The 23,377-nt window shown below is 36.6% G+C and overlaps 2 protein-coding genes across 2 annotated transcripts; one reads left to right on the top strand and one right to left on the bottom strand.

Moving 5' to 3' along the window:
- The first annotated feature begins 12,506 nt into the window (after positions 1–12,506).
- Positions 12,507–17,085, top strand: LOC113340079. The gene is made up of 10 exons (XM_026585302.1): positions 12,507–12,604; positions 12,693–13,092; positions 13,240–13,602; positions 13,697–13,945; positions 14,083–14,376; positions 14,564–15,082; positions 15,188–15,355; positions 15,557–15,607; positions 15,716–16,200; positions 16,375–17,085. The coding sequence occupies exons 2-10, from the start codon at positions 12,693–12,695 to the stop codon at positions 17,044–17,046; spliced, it is 3,201 nt and encodes a 1,066-aa protein (XP_026441087.1). The 5' UTR covers positions 12,507–12,604; the 3' UTR covers positions 17,047–17,085.
- Positions 17,086–17,566: 481 nt separating this feature from the next.
- On the bottom strand, positions 17,567–19,428 carry LOC113340073 (E3 ubiquitin-protein ligase WAV3-like). The gene is made up of 4 exons (XM_026585293.1): positions 19,313–19,428; positions 18,671–19,233; positions 18,245–18,585; positions 17,567–18,154 (listed from the first exon to the last, which is right to left on the bottom strand). The coding sequence occupies exons 1-4, from the start codon at positions 19,347–19,349 to the stop codon at positions 17,656–17,658; spliced, it is 1,440 nt and encodes a 479-aa protein (XP_026441078.1). The 5' UTR covers positions 19,350–19,428; the 3' UTR covers positions 17,567–17,655.
- Between the last annotated feature and the right edge of the window lie 3,949 nt (positions 19,429–23,377).

The following is a 23,377-nucleotide window of genomic DNA, read 5'->3' as shown; positions in this document are numbered from 1 at the left end:
TGATTGGTAGTTTAATCTCTTCCACTAACCTTCTTTTGATTGTTAAAATTTTGTACATTAATGGATATATATCTACGGCTACTTATTTTACCGCCGTACTCGCATGATTAAATATTTTTGTGCATGTCTCTTAAGCATTTTGTTTTGTTGACTTCCAGGTTTTCCTTCTTTGTAACCTGACTCAGATGGTGCAGTGCCTTCGCGCTTATGGAGGTACCATTATTATGGCTTGGGAATGCCCACTTCTGCAAAACAAGAACGATTATAATATGATCTCGATTTGAATTTCCTTGATGATGTATCGGTTTAAACTCAAGATGGCATTTTGCTTGGTGTGGTATTTATGCTCTGAGGTCATAAGAGATAAAGCTGTCTTGCGCTATTGATTTAAACCAAATTATATCTTGCAAAAGAAAATATATTTGTCACTTCATGGTGAAATGGAGTTGGCATGTAATTAATGTTGGGTGCAATAATCAAAAACAAAGAAAAATCAAATAAACAAAAGTTACTAATACTTAGATCCTTTATAATGGAAGTGATTGCTTTGACCAAACGAACAAGTTCCCCATATCTTCACAACAGCAACAAGGCAAAATTTTGGAAAACAGAGTGAGTCACGTGTTCAGCACGCTACCCTTAAGACATTAGCGCCGGCTACACCTACTATTAGCATATGTAGTAGATGCTCAACTTGAGTTTGGCAATTCCGAAAAAATCATTAAGGAAAATATCGAACGCTTAAGGAAGCAATATAAAAATATTTTCCCTTGGGGGTCTCTCTAAAATATAGAGAAACCCCTTTCCCGTAGATTTTACAAAAGTAGTGAATTTGTTTATATAATTGACAAATACAACTTAAGAAGAGCAACTCCCCGATGTGGGACTAAAAATCTTATATAGTCTCTTAAAACAACTAAAAAGTGGAAACTCCACGATGTGGGACTAATAAGTTTTTCATTCACAAAAGAAAAAATTAATTATTATTTTATTAACATCTTTAAAAATCAATTTTATTAATCGTTTTCTCCAACAATCCCCCACATGAATGAAAACTCAATAAAACGTCAAAAATATAAATAGATCTTGGTAAATCAACACCAAAATCCCACGACCTAACCTGACCGAACAGGCAGACATGTCGTGCGTTTGTTGAAGTCATACTAGCCATTTCAACGTCCTCTCCTTCACAAACCAGTGTGTTGATCTCAGGGTCATACTATGGATTGCATAAATCATAATAGTATAAAGAGCTTTCATCTTTAGTTTCTCACAAGTGAGACTACAGGTTTCTTTCACCAAAGTGAAAAATCATGAACTAGTGAACCCTTAATGACCCTTTGATCCTAAGTTACAAGAATACCAAAACCATAAAAAAGAAAATCACATAAAAAGCGCAGGAAATACCATTTTAGGCAGAGGTGTCCATGAGGTCTTGAACCTTTGCTTAGTGAGATATTACCGGAATTACTTACTAGAGACAATGAACTATGTCTTGAACTGCTAGCATTTGATGTAATTCGCGATAACAACCACGGATGATATCTCCAATGTTGCTCCCAAGCTCGTGTCGTTTTGTCCAATTTGGCCCTGGACATATCATGTTTCTCAGAATGCTGTAGAGAATCAAAGATCATATTCTCATAGGAAGCGGCCCCACTTCCTCATTCAGATAGGTGAGTTTCCATAAAGAGTTTTACTGCTACACCCCACTTCAATCTTAAATTAAAACTATAAAACTCATTAAGACTTCTTAAAAGTCATCCTTCACATGCAGTTACACTATCACGTCTACACCATAGGGAAGGGACAAAGAATGAAATTCTCTGATAGTGTTTACTAGTACCCACCATAAATTAGTTGTCTCATTTGAAACCTTGATCTTGGGATCTCCAGTCAGCAAGGTTGAGTATCCTTCATGGAAAGTTTAATTTATGAGCTTAAGCCCCATCCCCCTCGATGCATTTTTAACTCTCTCTTTGTACAAACCTTTCGTCAAAGGTTGTGCGATATTCTCCTTGAACTTTATCCAGTTAATGGAAATAACGCCGATTGAGATTAGTTATTTTTAGCTTTAGCTATTATAGCTTGGCTAACACAATGTATAGATATAGTTGACACATGCCTATGCCATAGAGGAATGTCTTCTAAAAAGCATTTTAGGAACTCGGCCCCCTCTCGTACTTTATCTAACGCAATACTCCAAGATTCCATAATGAATTGAGCAATATATGTATGTTTGGAAATCTTCCAAAAATAAATCCTCCTGCTAGAGTGAAAACATGTCCACTCGTAGACTTAGACTCCTCTGAATCAACTATCCAGTTCGCATCACAAAGTTCCTCAAGGACAGCAAGATACCTTTCATAAATCAAACAAAAGGTCATAGAGTATTTTATGTACCATAATACTCTACTCTGTGCATCTGAATGCTCTTACTCATTATATAGGTAGTGTCTGGACTCTTACAGTTCATTAAATTCATCATACACCCTATAACTCTTGAGTATTCAAGTTAAGATACTTCATTACCCTTATTTTTCTTGAGTATACAAGAAGAATCATACGAGATACAAGCAAGCTTACAATCAGATTGGTTGTATCTCTTAAGCACAAATTCAACATAATGAGTACGACTAAGACTATAAATGTTAGATTATCTTCTAATACTCATCTTTATGATTACATAAACAAGGCCTAAGTCTTTCAAGTCAACATTCTCATTCAGCGTATGTTTTAGTGGAATTAATTACATCTAAGTTTGTATCAAGTATAAGCATATCATCAACATACTAGCATACATTCACATAGGCATCCTTAACAAATTACTTGCAAATATACTTGTCAGGTTCATTACCTTAAATCCACTACTCATTATCACATGATCAAATTTTCATATCACTGTTTACGTGCTTATTTTAAAACCATACAAAGATTTGTTTAACTTACAAACTTTGTCTTCACAACCTTTCACTACAAAGTCCTCAGGTTGGTCTATGTAAATTTCTTTATCTAATTCACGGTTTTAGAAAAGTTGTCTTAACATCCATCTGATGTATCTCTAAGTTGTTTGTGGAAGCAATAGCAATTAACATCTCAATACAAGTGATTCTCGTCACAGGTGAATAAGAATCAAGGAAATTTACACCTTATTTTAGTTTAAGCCTTTAACTACTAACCTAGTCTGATATTTTTCCACAGTTCCATGTACCCTACGTTTCCTCTTAAATACTCATTTACATCCTATGGTCTTACTCCCTGGAGGTAAACTAGAAAGGTCCCAAGTCTGGTTCAGACGGACTGAGTTCATTTCACTAAATGAAGCTTCTTACCAGAATGGGGTTTCAGTAAATGTTATGGCTTATTTACAAGTCTGTGACTCAGACTAAGCTAGGCATATTATGAAGTCAAGTCTATAAGAAGTCTCAGTTCTAATCTTTTTACTTGTCTTAGGCTCATCAAGCTCTACTTCATCTTCCTTTCAAGCTAAATTCTGATTAGTTGAAAAGACAACTAGGGGATCAGCAACACATCTCTAAACAGGGACAAGTTTCAAATTAAAATGTTCAAAAAACTGAACATCCCTAGACTCCATAATAGTTTTTTGCACCAAAGTCAGAAAAATCAGAACACGCAACCAAAAATTTATGTGTAGAAGTATACTCAACATACCCTATATGAAGACACAATCAACATTTTTGTTTTCTATTTAGTTCTTTTAGAAAGAGGAATTACAATTTTAGTCAAACACCCCCACACTTTGACGCATTCATAAAAAGGTCATCAACCTTTCCATAAATCATATGGAGTTTCATCTGATCCTTAAACGGTACTCTATTCAGGATATACTTGTTAAGAGGACTGCCTCCCCCCACAAGGCCGCAGGTAATCCTGAACTAATCAACATGGAAGTTATCATCTCCTTAAGGATACAGTTGTTAGGTTCAAGGCTTCTAATTGATTTTGAACTTCAAGTTTATACATCTTAAGGCTTCTAAGGCATCATCCTTATCCCTAAGCAAGTATACAAGATAGTACCTCGTACAATCATCTACGGAAGTTATAAACCATATTTTACCACAGTGGTTTTGGGTTGAGCTCATGTCAACTAGGCCTAACTGAATTAATTCTAAGGGCTTAGAATTACTCTGAACATTAGTGCTAAAAGGTTTTATAGCATATTTTGATTCTTCAAAAATTTCACTTTTGTGTTCAAAATCCAAACTAAATCTGGGTACGCGGCCTATGCTAGCCAGTTAAGCATTAACTTATAAGTTTACGTTTCCAAGTCTATCATGCAAAATATTCAATCACACAAAAGAAAGCACAAGAATAACCTATGTTCACTTCATCAGTTTTTCCATGAAGCTTATATAAATCCCAAGTCAATTAATCGTTGCCTAAAAAATCATTTCCCTTAGTTAAAACAAGTTTTCTAGATTTAATTTAAATCTTTTACCATCTACAACAGAACAAGATACAAGATTCTTGAATATGCCGGGAACATGAAAACTTCATTCAGTGTGAGAATATTACAGATATGATCTTCTGCTCGACCTTTTCCTTTTATGCAACCTCTGTCGCAGATGAGTTACTCATAAAGAGTTTTTCAACATCCTTTATCCTCTGATAGAAGGTGAACAAGTTTTTGTTTCAACAAAGCATGCTTGGTGGCTCCAGATTCCACCCACCAATCTCTCACATTGGTTATTAAAATAACTTCCGACATCATGCCACTGAACTCGTTATAGTTTGTTTCAATTAAATTAGCATTAACTTTCTACTTATTAAGTTTTTTATGTTGTCTACAAATTAGTGCCGCATGACTAGGATTTTACCCACATAAAAATCACCCTTAATTAAAGTAATGCTAGATTCAGGTTAATGAAACATACCTTTCTTAAGAAGACTACGCTTAGAGTCGCATTTTATGTTCCCACCTTTGTCAGCTTTGAAAAAATTCTGTTCATCCACATGCGCCTGTTAGCCACGTCCCTTTCCATTTTCATGTCATAATCTTCGTTTATACTCTGACTGGGGAAACGGTAATTGCCTAATCACCTAAAACACCACATCTCACAAACCTTAGTTCCGAATCGGAAAATAAAATATGAGTTTTGAAGATAACATCTATATATACAAATTTTGTTTGAATCACCATTTCAAAAAACTCATGGTTACCCCATAAAAACTACTTTAGTTAACAACAAATTTCTGCTCGTCAGAATTTTTCAGGAACGTTCCTCTGTTTTGTAAAATATCAAAAAAATACTTTTCCAACTCCAAAAATTACGCAATTTTATGTGAGTAACTATCAGGATGTCTACTACGTTATTTAAAAATGGTTCATCGAAATTATTTCTAGATTAAAAGAAAAAAATCGAAACTCTAAAGCTGAACAGAAATTCGTTTTTGTTTATCACTCCACAATTCGTTTGTGTTATTACAAATTCTAATGTCATAAGATTGTTGGGTGCAATAATGAAAAACAAAGAAAAATCAAATAAGAAAAATTTATTGATACTTAGCTCCTTTATAATGGAAGTGATTGCTTTGACGAAACGAACAAGCTCCCTGGTAGGACTAGATATGATCCTAAAAATTCTAACTGCAAGTGCACATTGTCGGCAAGCAACCCAGGGCAAGCACAGGTCAGTTCCACAGGGACAAGGGGGTGCAAGTGCTATTTTTCTTTTCTTGCTTCCTTTGCTAACTTGTTCCTAGGGGCAGTGAACAGTGAGGTGGAAATGGTGAAATAAGAAGATTGTGGCAGTGTGTGAAACAAGTAAAGATTGTGATGTTAAGACACCACAGTGAGCATGAGGGGAAACAAACAGTGAGCAGTGAAGGTAAAACAAGTGAGCAGTGAAGGTAAAACAAGTGTAAGAAAACAAGAAAACAAAGCTAAACAGTTGAAGATGGAATTGTGGATGACAGGGAAGGTTGATGGCAAACTAGGGTTTAGATTCCACCTCTTAACCTAGACTAAGTCGGATATTCCAATTGCAACTAAATTATCCTCCCAAAGTACTAGCTATCTGATTAGAGCATAACTAGTCTAAGGTTTGGACCATAATCAATTAACATGGGCTGCTGCACTTTCAATCACAGGGGTATCCTAACTACAATGTATGCCTGACATACAATGTGAGAGCAAAGTGATGAGAGGCCAGAATTGTAGTCTCCTACACAGTGGAATTAAGGTTTCATCTTCACCCTAGTGGTGAATTAGAACATGCTAACACCTAGAACTAAACAGTAAACGGGACATGAAATCAAAACAGAAATTAAACATTAAGCTAACAGTGAATTTATAAAACTAAGAGCATTAGACTAACAAAACATCAAACAATTAAACACTAAAACATCAAACACTACACAGTGAACAAGAACCCTAATTATGAAATTGGATTAAAATTGAAATTTGAAATTAAAATTAAACCTAAAATAAACCCTAATTGATGGTTACTTGGATGACCCAAGAACCGTTTTAACATCCTACATCAGTTTCTATTTATAGCTTACATCAAATTCCTAATTTCTAAAAACCCTAATTTTGAAAACCCTAAATTGATTTGGGGAAAATCAAATTCTCTCACCCATGTGTGAATTCTGCTCGACCCATGCTCCTTGATGTCCCTCTGATGCTCTTTCTGCTCCAATTGATGTACTGCAACCCTAGCTCGAGTTGTTTCATCAACTCCACACCTAGGTCAGAGAGATGTGGGTTTGGGGAAACGACTAGGCTAGGGGGAAAGGACTGATGGGTATGGGTTTCTGTGGTGTTGGGAGGTGATGGGAAGGAGCTCGAGACGAACTGGGATGGTCGGGGAAGATGGTGGCAGGGTAGAGCAGGTGGTGGTGGTTCTGGAAATGGTCGGGTGGAGAAGATGAGATCGATGTTTTGGGAAGAAGGGAGTGTTTGGGTGGTAGTATAGGGTTTGGTCACTATGGTGTGAAGCGGGAGCATATGGTTCGATGTTTGGCGAGCTGAGCCGCTGGATATGGAGATGGTAGGTAGATCGGACGGCTAAGAGAGAAGCAGTTTGTAGCGACCGTTGGATGTGGAACACAACGAAGTCAACGGTGCTAGATTAGGTTAGGTGCTGTAGTGTTGGGTGGAATCATCGGGATTTGATGCACAGGCATAGGAGCGACCGTTGGATTCAACTGCAATCTAATCTGAAGGCTTGGAATTTAGGTACTATGGTGTTTGATATGAACTTCGGATTTTGATGCACAATGATGAGGTGACCGTTGGATGACAAGATGGATCCAATCTGACGGCTCTCATGGAAATGGGTATGGATAAAGGAAATGGATTTGGGTAAGGGTTTTGGGCCTTGGGTATGCCAAGCCCATATCTTCTTTAAGAACAATTCTTCCTTCTTGAGCCCATTCCTAGCTTTTTGGTCTTGTGCGCAACATTCTTCGCGGCTTCCTTGCGTAATTCCTCCCGTCTTTTCACTACTTTTCTGCTCTTTTTGCTCCGCACTTCATCCAGATTTTATTTGTTACCTAAAAATGCAAAATTAAGTAAGAAAAATATTTATTCTTGAAAACAATGAAAATACAGAATATGGGATAAAATGTAGAATTAATGCGCAAAGGATGAGTTAAATGCCAACAAAAAGGGATAAATATATACAATATTTGGCACTCATCACTCCCCATATCTCCGCAACAGCATCAAGGCAAAACTTTGGAAAACAGAGTGAGTCACATGTTCAACACGCTGACCTTAAGACATTAGCGCCCGGTTACACTCATGAGTGATGCTATAGCCCTCACAGGATGGATATCTCCAGGACAAAACACCCTACTACACCTACTACTAGCATATGTAGTAGATGCTCAACTTGAGCTTGGCAATTCCGAAAAAAACATCAACGAAAATCTCGAACGCTTAGTGAAGCAATATAAAAATATTTTCCCTTGGGGGTCTCTCTAAAATATAGAGAAACCCCTTTCCCATAAATTTTACAAAAGTAGTAAATTTGTTTATATAATTGACAAATACAACTTAAGAAGAGCAACTTCCCGATGCGGGACTAAAAATCTTATATAGTCTCTTAAAATAACTAAAAAGTGGAAATTCCATGATGTGGGACTAATAAGTTTTTCATTTACAAAAGAAACAATTAATTATTATTTTATCAAAATCTTTAAAAATCAATTTTATTAATTGTTTTCTCCAACAACTAAAACTATAGTTAAATTGTGGAAACGACGAGTTTGAATATGATGCAAATAATTATGCGTGGTATTTAACTTGAGCACCTCTTAATTTCTTACGCTTTTACTCATACAAGTTTTCTTCCAACAATCCTCGGATAGTTTTCCTTTGTAACATGAATAACACTGTTCTAAATTGATCTTTGCTGTCATCAAGCTTTGATTTTTCATTGTTTTTTTTTTTCGAATAAGAAAGGTTATATTAAGAGAAAAAGCCAAAGGCAATACAAACCCAGACAGAACCAAAACATCTACAAGCAAACTGACTCAACAATTACAAAACAAAATTACATATGAACTGAGAGCTCCCAGTTATGAATAATTTGGCTGCTGTCAATGAACTTGAAAGTTTTTGTATCGCAGCTCCAAAGGACCATAGTTTGCTTAATAAGAGTTATAATTTCATAAGAATCTTTGGGCCTGCCACCAAAGACTCTACTGTTCCTCTCTTTCCAAATATTCCAAACGATTGTGTAATGCAAAATATTCCAAATATGTTTGCATCTTCCATACAAAACATTCAAAGTCCAAGCTTCAAACAATTGCTCTATACCACCGGGTAAAGGCCACGAAACCAGCATAGATTTTATGAAGTATTCCCGAAGTTTGAAAGTAAAACTGCAATGAATCAGTAGGTGGTCCGCAGTATCCAAAGTTTCATTGCAAAGAGGGCAAGAGAGGTTCGGCAGTTGAACTCCTCTGTGATGCAGCATAGAGCGAGTGGGAAGAGATTTATGAAAAATAGCCCACAGTAGGAAACTGACCTTAGGAGGAATGTAGCTTTTCCATAATAATTTGGTGAAAGAGCAGTTCGGTACATTACCCGTCAACAGATCATAGCATGTCTTGTTGCTAAAATTGGCAGGAAACTCCACCTCGTCCACACCGTCAATAAGAATTGGGACATTTCCCAAGTCTCTCCGAAGAAGATCCCACTCCATTTGTTCATTGACATTTACTTTATGCCTGAAAACCGCATGCCAGTTCCCATCCTTGATTGAATCTGCGATAGTTGCTTCTTTCCGTGTGCAGGCTTTATAGATAACAGGAACATGTCTTTAAGACAACCGCCAACAATCCACCTGTCTTTCCAAAAACGAACGCGTTTTCCATTTCTAATTTTGAAGGAAACCAAATTACTGATCTCTGGCATCACTTTAATCACGTTTTTCCAAAGACTGCTCCCCTGTGCAGAATTGTCATCAATAGGCATAACCAAATCCGCATTGGCCTTTGTTTTCTGTTGTACGATAACCCTCCACAACGCTCTCTTTTGTCTCGTGAACCTCCAAATCCATTTATCAAGGAGGGGTTTATTAATAGTTCTAAAGTCTTTAACTCCTAAACCTCCTTTCTCCTTTGACAAACAATTTTTTTGCCATCCTACCCAAGCCATTTTTCTTTTTCCTTCCACAGCACCCCATAGAAAATTCCCATCAGTTTTATCATCTTCTTCTCAATAGAAACCGGGAGATGAAAGAGAGACAAGTAGTACACCGGTAAACTAGCTAAACATCTTTCGATGAGAAACAATCTTCCAGCTTTATATAAAAACTTTTTTTTCCAAGTGGCCAATCTCTGTTCCATCTTCTCTAGCACCGACTCCCAAATCGAAATGTTTCTTGAGGTAGTACCAATTGGCATACCCATGTATTTGATTGGCAATGTTTCAGTTTTACAGCCCAATTCTTTAGCCAAATTATAAATAATGTCATCAGCCCCAACACTCACCATGGTACTCTTGTCTAGATTGAGTTTCATCCCAGTGATTGTCTCAAACATAGAAAGAATAATGAAAAGTCTCGTAACCTTTTCTGTATTTGCATCAACAAAGATTAAAGTGTCGTCTGCAAACTGGAGATGAGAAATCACACTACCAGTTTCTTCAACCTTAAAACCATGCACTTGACCTCTTTCCACAGCATCATTCATCAACTTAGATAAAATTTCCACCACCAACAAAAAGAGATATGGGGATAAAGAGTCACCTTGTCTCAGCCCTTTAGAAGGCTTAAATCTCTCTGTCGAGCTGCCATTCACACCAAAACTGAAAGGTGCGACGAAGATACGCACCATTTGATCCAAGAGATCCATTTTTCTCCAAAGCCATGCTTTTGAAGAATACGAAAAAGGGACTGCCAATTGATATTATCAAAAGCCTTCTCCATGTCAATTTTACACAAAATACCCGGCATTTTGGCCTTCAATCTACTATCCACACCTTCGTTGGCAATTAAAACTCCATCTAGAATTTGCTTTTCATGAATAAAAGCACCCTGAAAATCTGAAATCAGTCTTGGCATAACAATCTTCATCCTCTCTGCAAGAACCTTAGGCAAATTTCATAGACACTACCAATTAAGCTTAGAGGTCTAAAATCTTTTGGTGTACAAGTGTCTTCCTTTTTGGGAATGAGTGTAAGGAAAAAGCAATTTAACCTCCAATCCGACGACCCGTAGTGATGAAAATCACTGAGCATACTCATGAAATCAACTTTGATGATATCCCAACATTTATTATAAAAATCTGTGGTGAATCCATCCGGCCCCGGAGCTTTATTAGAACCCAAAATTTTCACCATTTTCCACATTTCATCTTCTGAAAACTGTCTCTCCATCCAATCTCTATCCACATCAGGAACAACGGGGAACGATAACTCATCCAACGAAGAATTAATTGCATCCTGAGATGAGAATAAATTGATGTAATAGTTTCGGATCTCTTCTTTAATAATAGATTGATCCAAACAATCAGCACCGTTAACTTGCAATTTTGCAATTGTGTTCTTTTTTCTTTTTGCGCTTGCAATTTTATGGAAATACCCCGAGTTGGAATCACCCCATCGGAAACCATTTTGCTTAGTCCTAGGCCGCCACTTACTAGCCTCCAAACTTTCAATGTTTTTAAGATTAGTTTTGCATTGATTTTTCATTGTTGTTAGAACATGTGGGGATCCTTATTTTCTTTAGTGGACCGAAATGCTTATTGTGACCATTTTTGAAAAAATGCGATTTTCTTCTTTTAGTGTGATTTGTCTATTTTTAATTATTTCCAAACCTCTCATTTAAAATGTTTTCTATTTTGTTGTTTCATTTTGAAGATTTGTAACTCCATGCCCACAAGATGGGACAAATCCGAACAAAGCAACATAAATGGCACAAATTTCATACTTATTGTGATGCAAGGTCGTGACCATACTGATGTCTTTCATGCACATTACACTACCAGGAACTAACCAGAGCTCGTGCCGTAACTATATATATATACACATACATTTTGGCAGTTGGTTTCGAATTTAAATTAATCATACTGTAAGCTGTTAAGAAACTTCTGATTACTATTTTTAACGCCGAAGTGTATAAGTACAATCTGTCTGTCATCTGTATATTCATTTGTCTTGGATTCCCATCTTGTTGTTTTTTAGTCAACTCATACAAAGCGGATATGTTCCCATGCTCGCTTATGTAATCACACATACGTCACATTACGAAGTTTCAATATTTGTGTCTAAATCAGACATTGATAAACTATTATTATGCCTGGGGTGAGGAAATTTTAAAACAATCCATCAGACATTTAGATTCATGGAGTGAGATGATCGCAGTTGGATTATTGTGTATCTCGAGAAACAATGTAACCGGGAACAATTATCTGATAAAAAGAATTACCGATAAAGAACTAGGTGCTCATTACTGATAAGTTTCGAACCAAGTCATTAGTATTATCACTCATGGACTTTACCACTCTATTACGGTGGTATCGGCTATGTTAATGCTTCGTTAATTACACTATGCAATTTGCTGGACTTGTGTTTTTGTATCTTTCATTTAACGCTGAGCAAGTGGGAAAGTCTTTGGTTTCGAACCTGACGCCTTGCACATGCTTTTTTTCGGTCAACTTGTTCATTGCTTGAGCGCAGAGATGTGGATATTCATCATTTATTTTTCATTTTCATATCCCTTGAGGATTTGGTTCACATGGCATTAAATTAAATTGCATGTTGCGGGCCTCGTGTTTAACAGCATCAAATCAGGCGCTGATTGGGTCCAATATCATCGCTAGGTTCCTTGCTGGTGGACAGCGTCTGCGTTTATTAAGTTATACCATGTGTACCAACTACGAGGTATAAACAATTAAGGATTGAAACCTTCAGCTAATCCCTTGTCCCCCACAAATAAAGATAAACCTCTTTTTTTCTTTTCAATGTTAGGTAGATTTAAGCAAATCAGGTTCCAGTCATTTTTGGATCTTACTTCAATTTTTAATTTTTAGGTATATATTTAGGTTTACGTTGACAGGTTCATCATAGGAGACTAGTTAAACAGTTTTCAGAAGCAGTGGAGATTCAGCTTCGTTCTTCATCTTGGTGGTAAGTATAATGAAGATCCATGATTTTGTATATATCTGCTTCAAGTTTTTTTTTCCTTCTAATAAGCTTTTTGTCCATGTGCACTAAGATGGCGACTATGGCGACGGCAAAGGAAAACTCAGATATATTTGCAGCTCCTAATGATCTTCTTGCATCAACAAATGACAAAACTTACAAAGCTTGGAAAGAATATATGGAGGTTAACTTGAAACGGAGAGATCTACTGGAACCCTGCATTTCTAAGCCTTACCATATGAATACTTATAAATTGCGCGATAATTCTATCAAAAAGAAAAATAAATTTCCCAATGATAGTAGTGGTATCCCTGCTCTGAAATCTTTCAGCACCGAACTGAATAGAGACAAGAATGCTCTTGAAGCCATACAAAAGTCATGTGGACCGGAGATGTTGCCGCTTATTCGCTACGCCGAGTTTGCGAGCGAAGCTTGGACATGGTTAGAAGAAGCAGCAAAAGATGATAAAAAAGGTCAGAACGGCTTCTGTAAACAAACAAAATTTATCTTAAACTTAGTATTATTCTCTCTTTCTTGCATTTTTTCAGGTAATGCATTTAGATGAATACGCATATTAATTTATCGTTTCCTTCACTGTGATCATATTCTATTTTTACCAGATTGGTACAATGAGATGGTAGAAACTGCAGCAAAGTCAAGAGCAAATCTAGAAAATGTCCCAGAAGTTAATAAAGTTCTAACTAAGCGGAACCACGCAAAATGGATAGAGTATATGGAGAATGAATTGACAAGTAAACATCTTTGGAACGTTGTGAATGGAACTGATAGAAAGGGATCACGAGGTTACAAGTTGAAAAATCGTAATGCCTTGGTCACCATAAAACTATCATGTGGTAAAGATATGATTGATGACATTTACGCCGAAGGAAACGCCTATGATGCTTGGCGCAGGATAGAGAACAAAATAGTAGCTTGGCGCAAGTCAGAGGGAATACGAGGAGCAGCTACTATTCAAAGAACAGGTTAGATCATTGTTAAATTGTACATATAAATAGTATGCACGAAGTTCTGTTTAATAAATAATTAATTATTATTTTCTTATTTTTGGAAATTCAGTTTGTATATCGACCACTGATTACAAAAGTTGGAAAGGGGATATGCAAAAATACTTGAAAACTGAAGGTCTGTGGGGATTTCTTGACAAGGATAACAAATTAGATGATGCTGAAGATGAAAAAGCTCTTGATGCAATAAAACTTCATTGCCCACTGCATATGCAGAAATTCATTTGGTACGTGGATTGCGCGGAAAATGCTTGGAAGGAGTTGGAAGCAGAAGAAGATGAATTCACAGAAGTTCATCATGGTTTGATCCATTCTCTGGAAAAATCTAATTTACGTTTATCTATATCCTTGCCATATGCCATGTTTTATTGTTATATGTAAAGGCTCTGTATATTTTACGCCTCTACAAAAGCTAATTAAAGCAAACTTATTTATCAGGAGCACATGATGCTGAGCACACCATTCCAGAATCTTATAGAGTTCTAACACGAAGCAATTACAATGAATGGAGCTCGCACATCAAACTACGTTTACAACGACTGCGACTTTGGAGCGTTTTAAACAATCCTAAAGACGACTCTATTAAGTCAATTTCCGAGATTAAAAAAGCTTGTGCCCTTAGAATCATTAAAGAGGCATGCGGGCGAGATATGCTATCTTGCATTTTTTATGAAAAATCTGCATACGAAGCTTGGAAAGGTTTGGAAAAGGCTGCATCTCGGAGGGAAAAGGGTATGTTCCACACTTAAAAAACTTAGATTTACGTTACCGGAAAACATAATCCACAGAGGAACAGAATTGTACTCGCGTCAGTAATTAAAACCAACTTCCAATATTAGTTTTAGATTTACTCGATGACGGGTTACTAACTGAGGCAAGAGTTCTTTTCTATTACTCTAATAATTGATGCTGGCCACAGATGTATATTTGAGGCATCCACATCTAGTCCACGCCGTCAAAATAGATAGATTTGTGCCAGAGAAACAAAACACAAATAAAGAATCTTGGAGGGGTGCAAAATTATTTTTTCGAGATTTCCCAGAAGCACTGACTGCTGAAATAACAAGTGATGGATCCACAACTCTTCATGCCGCTGTTCGGTTAGGCAGAGGTGATTTCGTGACAGAGCTACTAAAATTGATGAGTCCAGCACAATTAGAAGCAACAACACACAACGGTAATACTGCCCTGTCATTTGCAGCCAAAGGTTACAATAACTTAGAAATTGTCAAGATGATGGCAGAAAAGAACCCGTACTTGCTGCAAATTGAGAACAAAGAGGAACACAGCGCACTTGCTATTGCTGCAATCAACGGAGACGAGACGGTATTTCGTTATCTTTACAGCGTAACGCCCAAAGAAATGTTATGGCAGTCTGGAAGTATTGGAAAACGTATTTCTAACTTACTTACTTCTGCGGCAAGAATTGATGCTTTTGGTAAGATCGACATTGAATTTCATTTAATTTCTGTCTTAATAAAGTTAATGATACTCTGACGGAGAAGGGGACAATTAATGTATGTATCTATTTATGTGTCTACAGATGTGGTTTTGAATCTACTAGAAGAACTCTTTGAAGAGAACTTAGCAGAATTTGTTTTTAGTCGAGACGCCAACGGAACGAACCTTTTGACTGTATTAGCAGGAAAGCCGTCTTCCTTCCCAAGTGGAAATAAATTCGGACCTATCGGAGGATTGATATATTGGTTGGGTTAGTGATCTCTATTAATCACAAGCTAAAGCAACTTTTATCTATCTTTGCACAACTTCTATCTGTGTTTGCTTAAATATTTGGACAATTTACTGCACAGAAACATCTAAACCAGACATTCTAAAGCTGTACTGGCACCAAATCGTCTGATTCTAATATCCTTGTGAAATTTCTTTTTTGACCTGGTTTTATTACGAACAGCTGGAGTAACCAAGCTTGATGGAATATTGTTGAAAGCTCTCAAAGCAATAGGTATCTCTATAACCTAGTTATTTATTCCTTCCCGTTATCATGTCTGGAAATGTATATTCCGATAAGGTGTATCGAGTAGTTTTGACATTTTATACGTATATGCAACAGTTCCATGTATAAAAGTAGAACCACTTCATAGTAGGGTTCAACATCGTCAAACCGTCAAAATAGTGGAGCTTATTCGTCCCTTGGTTTGCGACTACAAACCTGACAAACTCGAAGAATCATTAATAAATGATGCAATTCATTTATCAACTATTCATGGCATTATAGAGATATTCAAAGCTCTGTTTAGCACCAATCTATATCTAGAAGATGTCAAAGATAACGAGGAAAGAGGATTATTTCAAATTGCTATAGTATCACGTCAAGAAACCATTTTCGAATACATATCTGATTTGGGTCAGAGAAATCAGAACATTGCTCTTCTGGATAGTGTTGGTAACAACACCTTGCATTGTGCTGGACTTTGGTTGCAATCACCTCATCTAGATAAAGCACATGGCCCTGCTAGATTTTGGATGCAACCACGGCAGCTAGATAAAGCACACGGCCCTGCTCTTCAGATGCAGCGGGAGATACAGTGGTTCGAGGTAAATCAAATTATTTGTGTGATTTAGTAGTATAACTCTTGCAATATTGAGACATCATTTTTGAGGAATTCCTTGATATATTATATATGATTTAGTAGTATAATTCCTATTTACTATTAATGAACTTATTTATACATACTAATTGTTGATCATAAATCATGATTAAACTGGTAGGAGGTCGAGAGAGTGGTTCCACCTAGATACAGAGAGGCGAAGAACGATGATAAGATAACACCTAAAGATCTATTCTCACTCCATCACAAAGGCTTAGCCGAACAAGGGGAAAAGTGGATGAAAGATACGTCACATGCATGTATGCTAGTCACGACTCTTATTGCCACGGTCATGTTCGCCGCTGCTTTTACGCTACCTGGTGGCAGCGATCAGAATACAGGCCGCTCTTTGATTGCAACATCAGCGGCTTTTAAGGTCTTCGTAGTTTGTGATGCTGTTTCACTTTTTTCCTCGTGCACATCTGTTTTGATGTTCTTCTCTATATTAACAGCACGCTTCGCTGAACGCGATTTCTTGATATCTTTACCCCGAAAGTTAATATTAGGTCTCTCCACCCTCTTCATCTCAATTGCTACTATGATGGCGACTTTCGCAGCAACCCTCGTTATTGTTCTTCGTGGAGAAGCTTCTTGGGTGTATATTCCGGTGTCTGTCTTAGCATCCATCCCGGTTCTCTTATTTGGTTTGTTACAGCTTCCACTGTTTTACCACATTGTCAAGTCTACGTATGGCCGTGATATTCATCGTTGGATTAGATTTACTTTCTCCTTTCTTTGTTGTAGGAAAAGAGTTTCTTCATCCCCTCTTATTTGTATTACTTGTTGTCAGTGATGACGGTGAAGTTAAATTTTCGTATCATTGAGATCTACTTCATGATATTTACTAAATTTTATGCTATCTGGTGGAATATTTGGAGGGGAATGAAATGATAGGCTATTTAATAACAAAAATAGAAGCCTAAAGCAGCTCATTGTGGCAGTGATATGTACGGTGTTTAGTTGGGCTATAAGCTCTGACATTTTTCATGGTTATTTCTTTCGTCGACTTTGCTTTGATGCAGTGATTATATAGACTATCTGTAAGGAATTATTGATTGGAACAACCACTCCTACTTTACTTGCTTAGTTTCTGGCCATTTAGTTTAGAGAAATATCTTTGTTGTGTATGTGTTGATAGGATTTGATATGAATGAAAATTAGTGTTTCCTCTCTTGAAACAGCTAACTCACTAAGTGTAAGAATAAGTAAGGAACAGTAGAAGCAATGCCCATATAAATGGAATTCACACAACGTACAAAACTCAGACTTCCCTCACATTTATCTTTGTTTCAATCGTTGTAAAAATACTAGAATTTCACCAAATATAAATACATAAAAATATATGATTATGGTAAAGTCAGAGTCTAATTCTTCAACCATTCAGTTATATAATTTGTTAATTTTAGTACACAAGTGCAACTTTTTGTCTGTCCTCCTCCTCTGTGGGCACTTCATAATCATAATTTCCGTTAAAAGAATCGGCTTGTTCGATGTATTGGTCCATAAGGGGAGTGTTGAACATACGCACCTTAAAGGCATTGTCACTTGTGAAAGTTGTAGCACGTTGGGCTTCATGAGATTCCTCAAGAGCAAGTGCAAAAGCACGCCCTTTTATGTCATAAGTTTCTTGGGATACCATAAAATGAAAGAGTTGATCCAGTTGAGCAATCAGTATAGCATCAACTTCCGAGAGTAATATTTTGGCAGAAACCAGAAACTCCCTAGCCTCCTCCAGCTCCTTCTTGTCAGCAGATAATCTTGCATCTTTCATCTTCCTTGCAGTTCTGATACGTTTCTCCTCAGCTATCACCTCCTCATTCTCTGCCTCTGTTGGCGTATCATTGCGGTTCACATGTATGCTTTCAGTTTTAGACTCGAGTTTTGTATTCTTCCCACCAACACTGTGCACATAATCATACATCTTTTTATGTACGAGATAATTTGATATAAAACGTATATAATCAGGAGTAATTAGTCGAAATTGAATATACCTGTACTTGTAGGCAAATTTAAAAATATCGTTTCTCGACTGTTTTGTGACCTCTGGGAGAGTAAGTTTAACAAGGACCTTGCGAATCTCACGGTCGTATAATGATCCAAATGTAATAGTTACAGGGTTGTCATACTTACAGACCATCTGTTGATGGTAAATTCCAGCCTTCACCTCCGTAATTTTGTAGTCATTTGATGGTGTAATGGTCAGAGTCAGGTCCTCAATAGCCACATTTAGTAGCCCAGCCAAAGACAGAGAGAATGCAGCAGTCAGATTTTCCACCTTTGAAACAGCTGCAAACATCCCTCCTTGACTTTTCTTGGCGATATCAAAGAGCAACTACAGTGCAAAGCAGAGACATGAATACAAATACCACTGAAGCTACTCTGATGTATAACCAATTTAAATTCGAAATTCAAATCACCTTTGGATCGAAGTCGCAGTCAAGACCGAATGTGTATATGGGCACCTTGTCGGCTGGAAAATCAGCAGCATGACTCTCCTCATCTTCCATGCCATCCGACAAAAGCATGATGGCTGCACGACGCCCTTCGATAAGGGTCCGATCGTTAAGTATATCTATGGCCATTCTAAGGCCAGCCTCTGTGTTTGTGGTTGATCTGGCTTCTAGTCCATTGACCAACGTTTCAATCTCCTTTCTAGAAGCTTCCTTTATCTGTAGCAGTGGGCACAATCTAGCTGCCTTCCTGTTGAAAGTGACCACAGATAAACGATCGGTATGTCCTAGTTTCTTGAGCAAGAACCGCATAGCAATTTTCATTTTATCTATCCTTTCTCCGGCCATGCTGCCGCTGATATCTAAGACGGTCACAAGATCCACACCTAATCTGCCATTTTTCGATCCGACCCCTTTGAGCTCCAACAACACCTTAAATTCGCTTACCGCCTCCATCGGTGCCTCCGGCTTGTAGATGGTTCTGACCACCATGTCTCCATTTAGCTGATCAAGAGATACTTCTTGTCCCTCTGAAATAAGAACCAGGTAAATAGTTATATGTAAGATAAGAGGAAGATCAAAAGAAGAAAACTAATTAAGTCTTAAAACCTGTATGCTCTAGCAGTTCATCATCGTGGTAGATCATCTTTCTTCTTCTGTGCTAAAAGATAAAGTCTTTATGTTCATCTGAGGAGCCTTCAATTGCAAATTTCAATATATTGAAAACAACAAACTTAATTAGTACTGACTGGGAACCATTTACTTAAAAACTAATTTATTAAGATTAATTAAATATATGATAAGAATCCAATATCGAGTTGTTCGATGGCAGTTGGCTACGCGTCGTTGACTATTATTTGTTTTGTAATAGTGATCTAATAGCTTGGCCGTTTGGGTTGCCGGTATCACTATGTTGCACAGATACGCCAAGAAATGCGCCGAATAGAAACAAAAGAAAGCAATATTAAAGGACTTGAAAACTGAATTACTTTGAAATACAAACAGGAGAGGAATTGATCTTGGAACCATCCTACATTTTGGACCCGCAAATCACTGTACTAGTGACCGACTGACATCCCAACTAGTCTGCTGGCCACCACCATACAACGGTAAAATGAATCCTCAATTTCCATAATAAAAAAGTCCAAAAAAAACTTCAAAATGATGAAGTACCAAAAAGAGAGTAGTTAATCAAAAAAATCTTATTTTTTTTCCAAAAATGATGGCTAAAGCCTCGGATAATATATTGATTGTAACGATTGTTCTCATAAAACTGAGTTACATTAGCTATTACAAGGTTAATTATGTTTTCAGAAATCTGCATTTCATTTGCAGGTACGAGGTTATACAATTCCTTATATAAAGGCTGTTTAGAATGACTTTCGGGGCTTCTCCTTTCCTAATATATTTCACAGCATTTCGGTTATAAAAAGTAGCTATCTTCGCAACCTTCTTAATAATATATCTAGAAATTAAAATAAAAGCATTCGCTTTAAAGTTAATAGTTAAATTTGTTTGACTTCTAATCGGTACTAATCTTATATCTATAATCTCTAGCTTCAGCATATCTTTCCATAGCAGCTTCAGAGCTGGTGAAAAGTCACTTTGGAAAATGACTTGATATTCACCCATTCAGTTGCCCATTGAAAGGCAGCTTCATCTCCTTTTTCCTCTAATTGTTCTCTGGTGGTGTAGTCTACGTAGGATCCCCTAGCTTACATTGTGGTACTTGTATAGTCAATAAGAATTAGTCCAATACCCTAAGCAGTAATAGGATTTTACATTAATAAAGCTACATCTATTCTCAAATTCATGAAGGTGATTTCTTTTTCGGGCTCTCTATTTATGATTCTAGTGTTTCATCCTGCATAGGGTTATAGAAAAGAGTCTGCATGATGTTATAGTTTGGTCTGTTAACAGTCATAAAGTTGTTGATAAAGCGCACAATCAGTCCAGCTGTTATTAATCAGAAAATCAATCAATTCTTGATAACTAATGGGTACACTGGCCACTAAAAATCTGAAGTACAGATCAGTGTAGATAAGTTAAAACACTCCCAAATATTTAAGTTAATATAAAAATTACCGTTTTTAATTAAGCTTGTATAATGCTTAATTAGTATAGTGATTAGTTGAACGACTAAGTTAAGTTAATTAATAGTTAATGAGGTTAAATAAATAAATTGATTTGTTATAAGAAGAAGAATTATCGCGGTTCGGCTAGTATGGTTACGGGCTCCATACTTTATATATGAATCCCCTCTTGTATGCATGACACGTTACCTAAAACGCATTTATAAAAGAAGTTCTTTCTTTGATGATTCAAATTAAAAGCAATTCTATGCATGGGAGGTAAAAAAGTGATGAGGTGTCATTGCATGGGAGGGGATCCATACACAAAGTATAGAAATGGGTTCCATATTAACCAAATTCGAATTATCGAAAGGGTAGATGAGAAGAAAATTGAAAAAAATATTTTTTTGAGTGATTCGAGTGATGATAGCTCCTATGAATCACAATCTGCATCTCCTAGAGTATTCGTTGATGTTGCTTGAACGATCCAAAACTTTCCTAATATTGAAATTATTTTAATTAGATTTCGGCTAGGTCAAACAAGTTTGGCTGCAATATCTGAAAAACAGGTAGTCGAACTTATCTGAAAATGCAGTTCGCCTAATTTTTCCGAAGATGTAGGTAGCCGAAATTTTTTTCTCTCCCTTGTGGAAAAGCCTGAACGACTCACAAGAACTTTTCCACCCCCGACGTCAATACCAGAGTACTTGCAAGGCCTTAATATCAACTGTGTTTGGTTTTTGAAGCTTTATTTCCCCTTTTTATAGTATCTTCATCATCACATAAGATAACTCCTTCTAAAAGATGAGATAGAGTTGCCACCTCATTAATCTCCATATCTGTGAGTCTCCTTTTACGATCCAAGTCCCACCTGGTCCCCCTTCTGAGTTGCTTGTAGCAAACTAGGTTGGCACCCACAACCACCACCAAGCAGCACTTAAACCTAATACAATGGAAATTTTATTAATTAATACTCGATTATTTAATAAACTCTCTTAAACAATATTTTTCGCCGGTCTCGAATCGGGGACAACGTGCCAAATTAATAATTCGTTAAATTTATAACTTGATATATTTTTTATTACTTATGTAGATCCCATATGAAATATAAATTAATAATCCACTATATATATTCAGTACACTAATGTTTTATGAAGATTTCTAGAAAACTAAATCAGCTGTCTTCTGTTTTTTTGTTAAAATCAGTATCACACTGAACCAATTTTTCTTATCATCATAAGAATTTCTAGTGTTGTTTCCCATAACCCAATGAGAAATTATTTAATATAATTGTCACTTTATCAACCTCGTTTCGTAAAGGGGATTTAGAAAAAACCAAACTACTGTATAATTTGGCACCTGGATGCCTTTTTTTACCGGGGGCCAACCCATCGCTCATTACTAAATCTATTTATAACAAAGGTAACATAGCGTATATTACCCAAGACGCACGCCTTTTACTACATACCGTACGATCCAATGAGAGGGCGGAGAATATGCTCTTACATTTTATGAGCATGTACAGAGTCTAAATTGCGAGTGTTAACTAGTATTCCTAGAGTTAACACAAGTTCTGGAGTTTTACAATACTAAGGAATTGGCATACAAGCTGAATTATTTAGTTTTTGTTCGACGTCTTTGTTGGTTTTACTCATACTACTAACAGTTTTTTCCACTTGGCAGTATCAATTCTTAGGGTGAGAGGCTTGATCAGTGATAAAGTTTAGAACAAAAAGGGTCAACTCGGCATGGCTCGCTGCCGGGAGTCAGTGGACCCAATCAAATTTGAAAACTTACTTTGATCTAAAAGCCAACTTTCATTATGGATTGGCAAGAAACTGCTACTCCTTTTGTCTCGTTATTAGTTGACCCGTTTATTTTTAGATTTTGTCTCGTAATAAATGATCTATTTTACCAAACAACGGGATATTTCTAAAATTAATTTTTTAATTGATTTTTGTTAGTATAAGAAATACATATAATTTGATAGATATGTTTATATTCGTTACGTAGGTGTTTCAAAATATTTTTAATGGTCTAGGACTTGCAAACATCCATCGTATAGTTTGAGAGATAAAGCATTTCTAAATTTACTACATATTACCATAGATTGTAATTGTAAAAAATAACTAAAAATACTCTATTTTCTTCCTTGTCTTAAGAGAATCGTGCAAATTTGAATTAGGCCAATTAACAATGGGACGGAGGAAGTATTTAATAGTGAGATAATTACAAAAGGTTTTGATCTGTAAATCAAAACAGAGGAAAACACACAAAAGAAACTATCGTCTCCAGCTCGCGTGTAAGCATCACCATAGTGACTGACATCCCAACTAGCTAGTTGGCACCCAAGGCCACCACCAATCATTTGCGAAAAGGAAAAAGAGAGCCAGGACATGGAGTATATACACAAGGGCAAAATAAATTCTCAATTTTTTATAATAAAAAAGTCCAAAATAGACCCAACTCCCAAGTCGCAACTGCTTCAAAATGATGAACTACCAAAATCTTCCAGTCGGTCTTTCTTATCAAAATCATTGCCAGCTGAATTATCACCATCAATTTTCTTATGCTCTCTCAAATGAGGCCTGCGTCGCAAAAT

Source organism: Papaver somniferum, chromosome 1 (genome assembly GCF_003573695.1).
Source record: "Papaver somniferum cultivar HN1 chromosome 1, ASM357369v1, whole genome shotgun sequence".
NCBI lineage: Eukaryota > Viridiplantae > Streptophyta > Magnoliopsida > Ranunculales > Papaveraceae > Papaver > Papaver somniferum.
Note: the sequence above shows the minus strand (reverse complement) of the source record. Positions and strands in the feature narration are given on the sequence as shown.

Coding starts and splice junctions, on each gene's coding strand:
- LOC113340079 (XM_026585302.1), top strand. CDS start 12,693: ATGGCGACTATGGCGACGGCAAAGGAAAACTCAGATATATTTGCAGCT. Junction 14,377..14,563: donor TGCATCTCGGAGGGAAAAGG/GTATGTTCCACA, acceptor TGCTGGCCACAG/ATGTATATTTGAGGCATCCA. Junction 15,356..15,556: donor AGGATTGATATATTGGTTGG/GTTAGTGATCTC, acceptor TATTACGAACAG/CTGGAGTAACCAAGCTTGAT.
- LOC113340073 (XM_026585293.1), bottom strand. CDS start 19,349: ATGATCTACCACGATGATGAACTGCTAGAGCATACAG. Junction 19,234..19,312: donor TGAACTGCTAGAGCATACAG/GTTTTAAGACTT, acceptor TTCTTATTTCAG/AGGGACAAGAAGTATCTCTT. Junction 18,586..18,670: donor ACTGCGACTTCGATCCAAAG/GTGATTTGAATT, acceptor TTTGCACTGTAG/TTGCTCTTTGATATCGCCAA.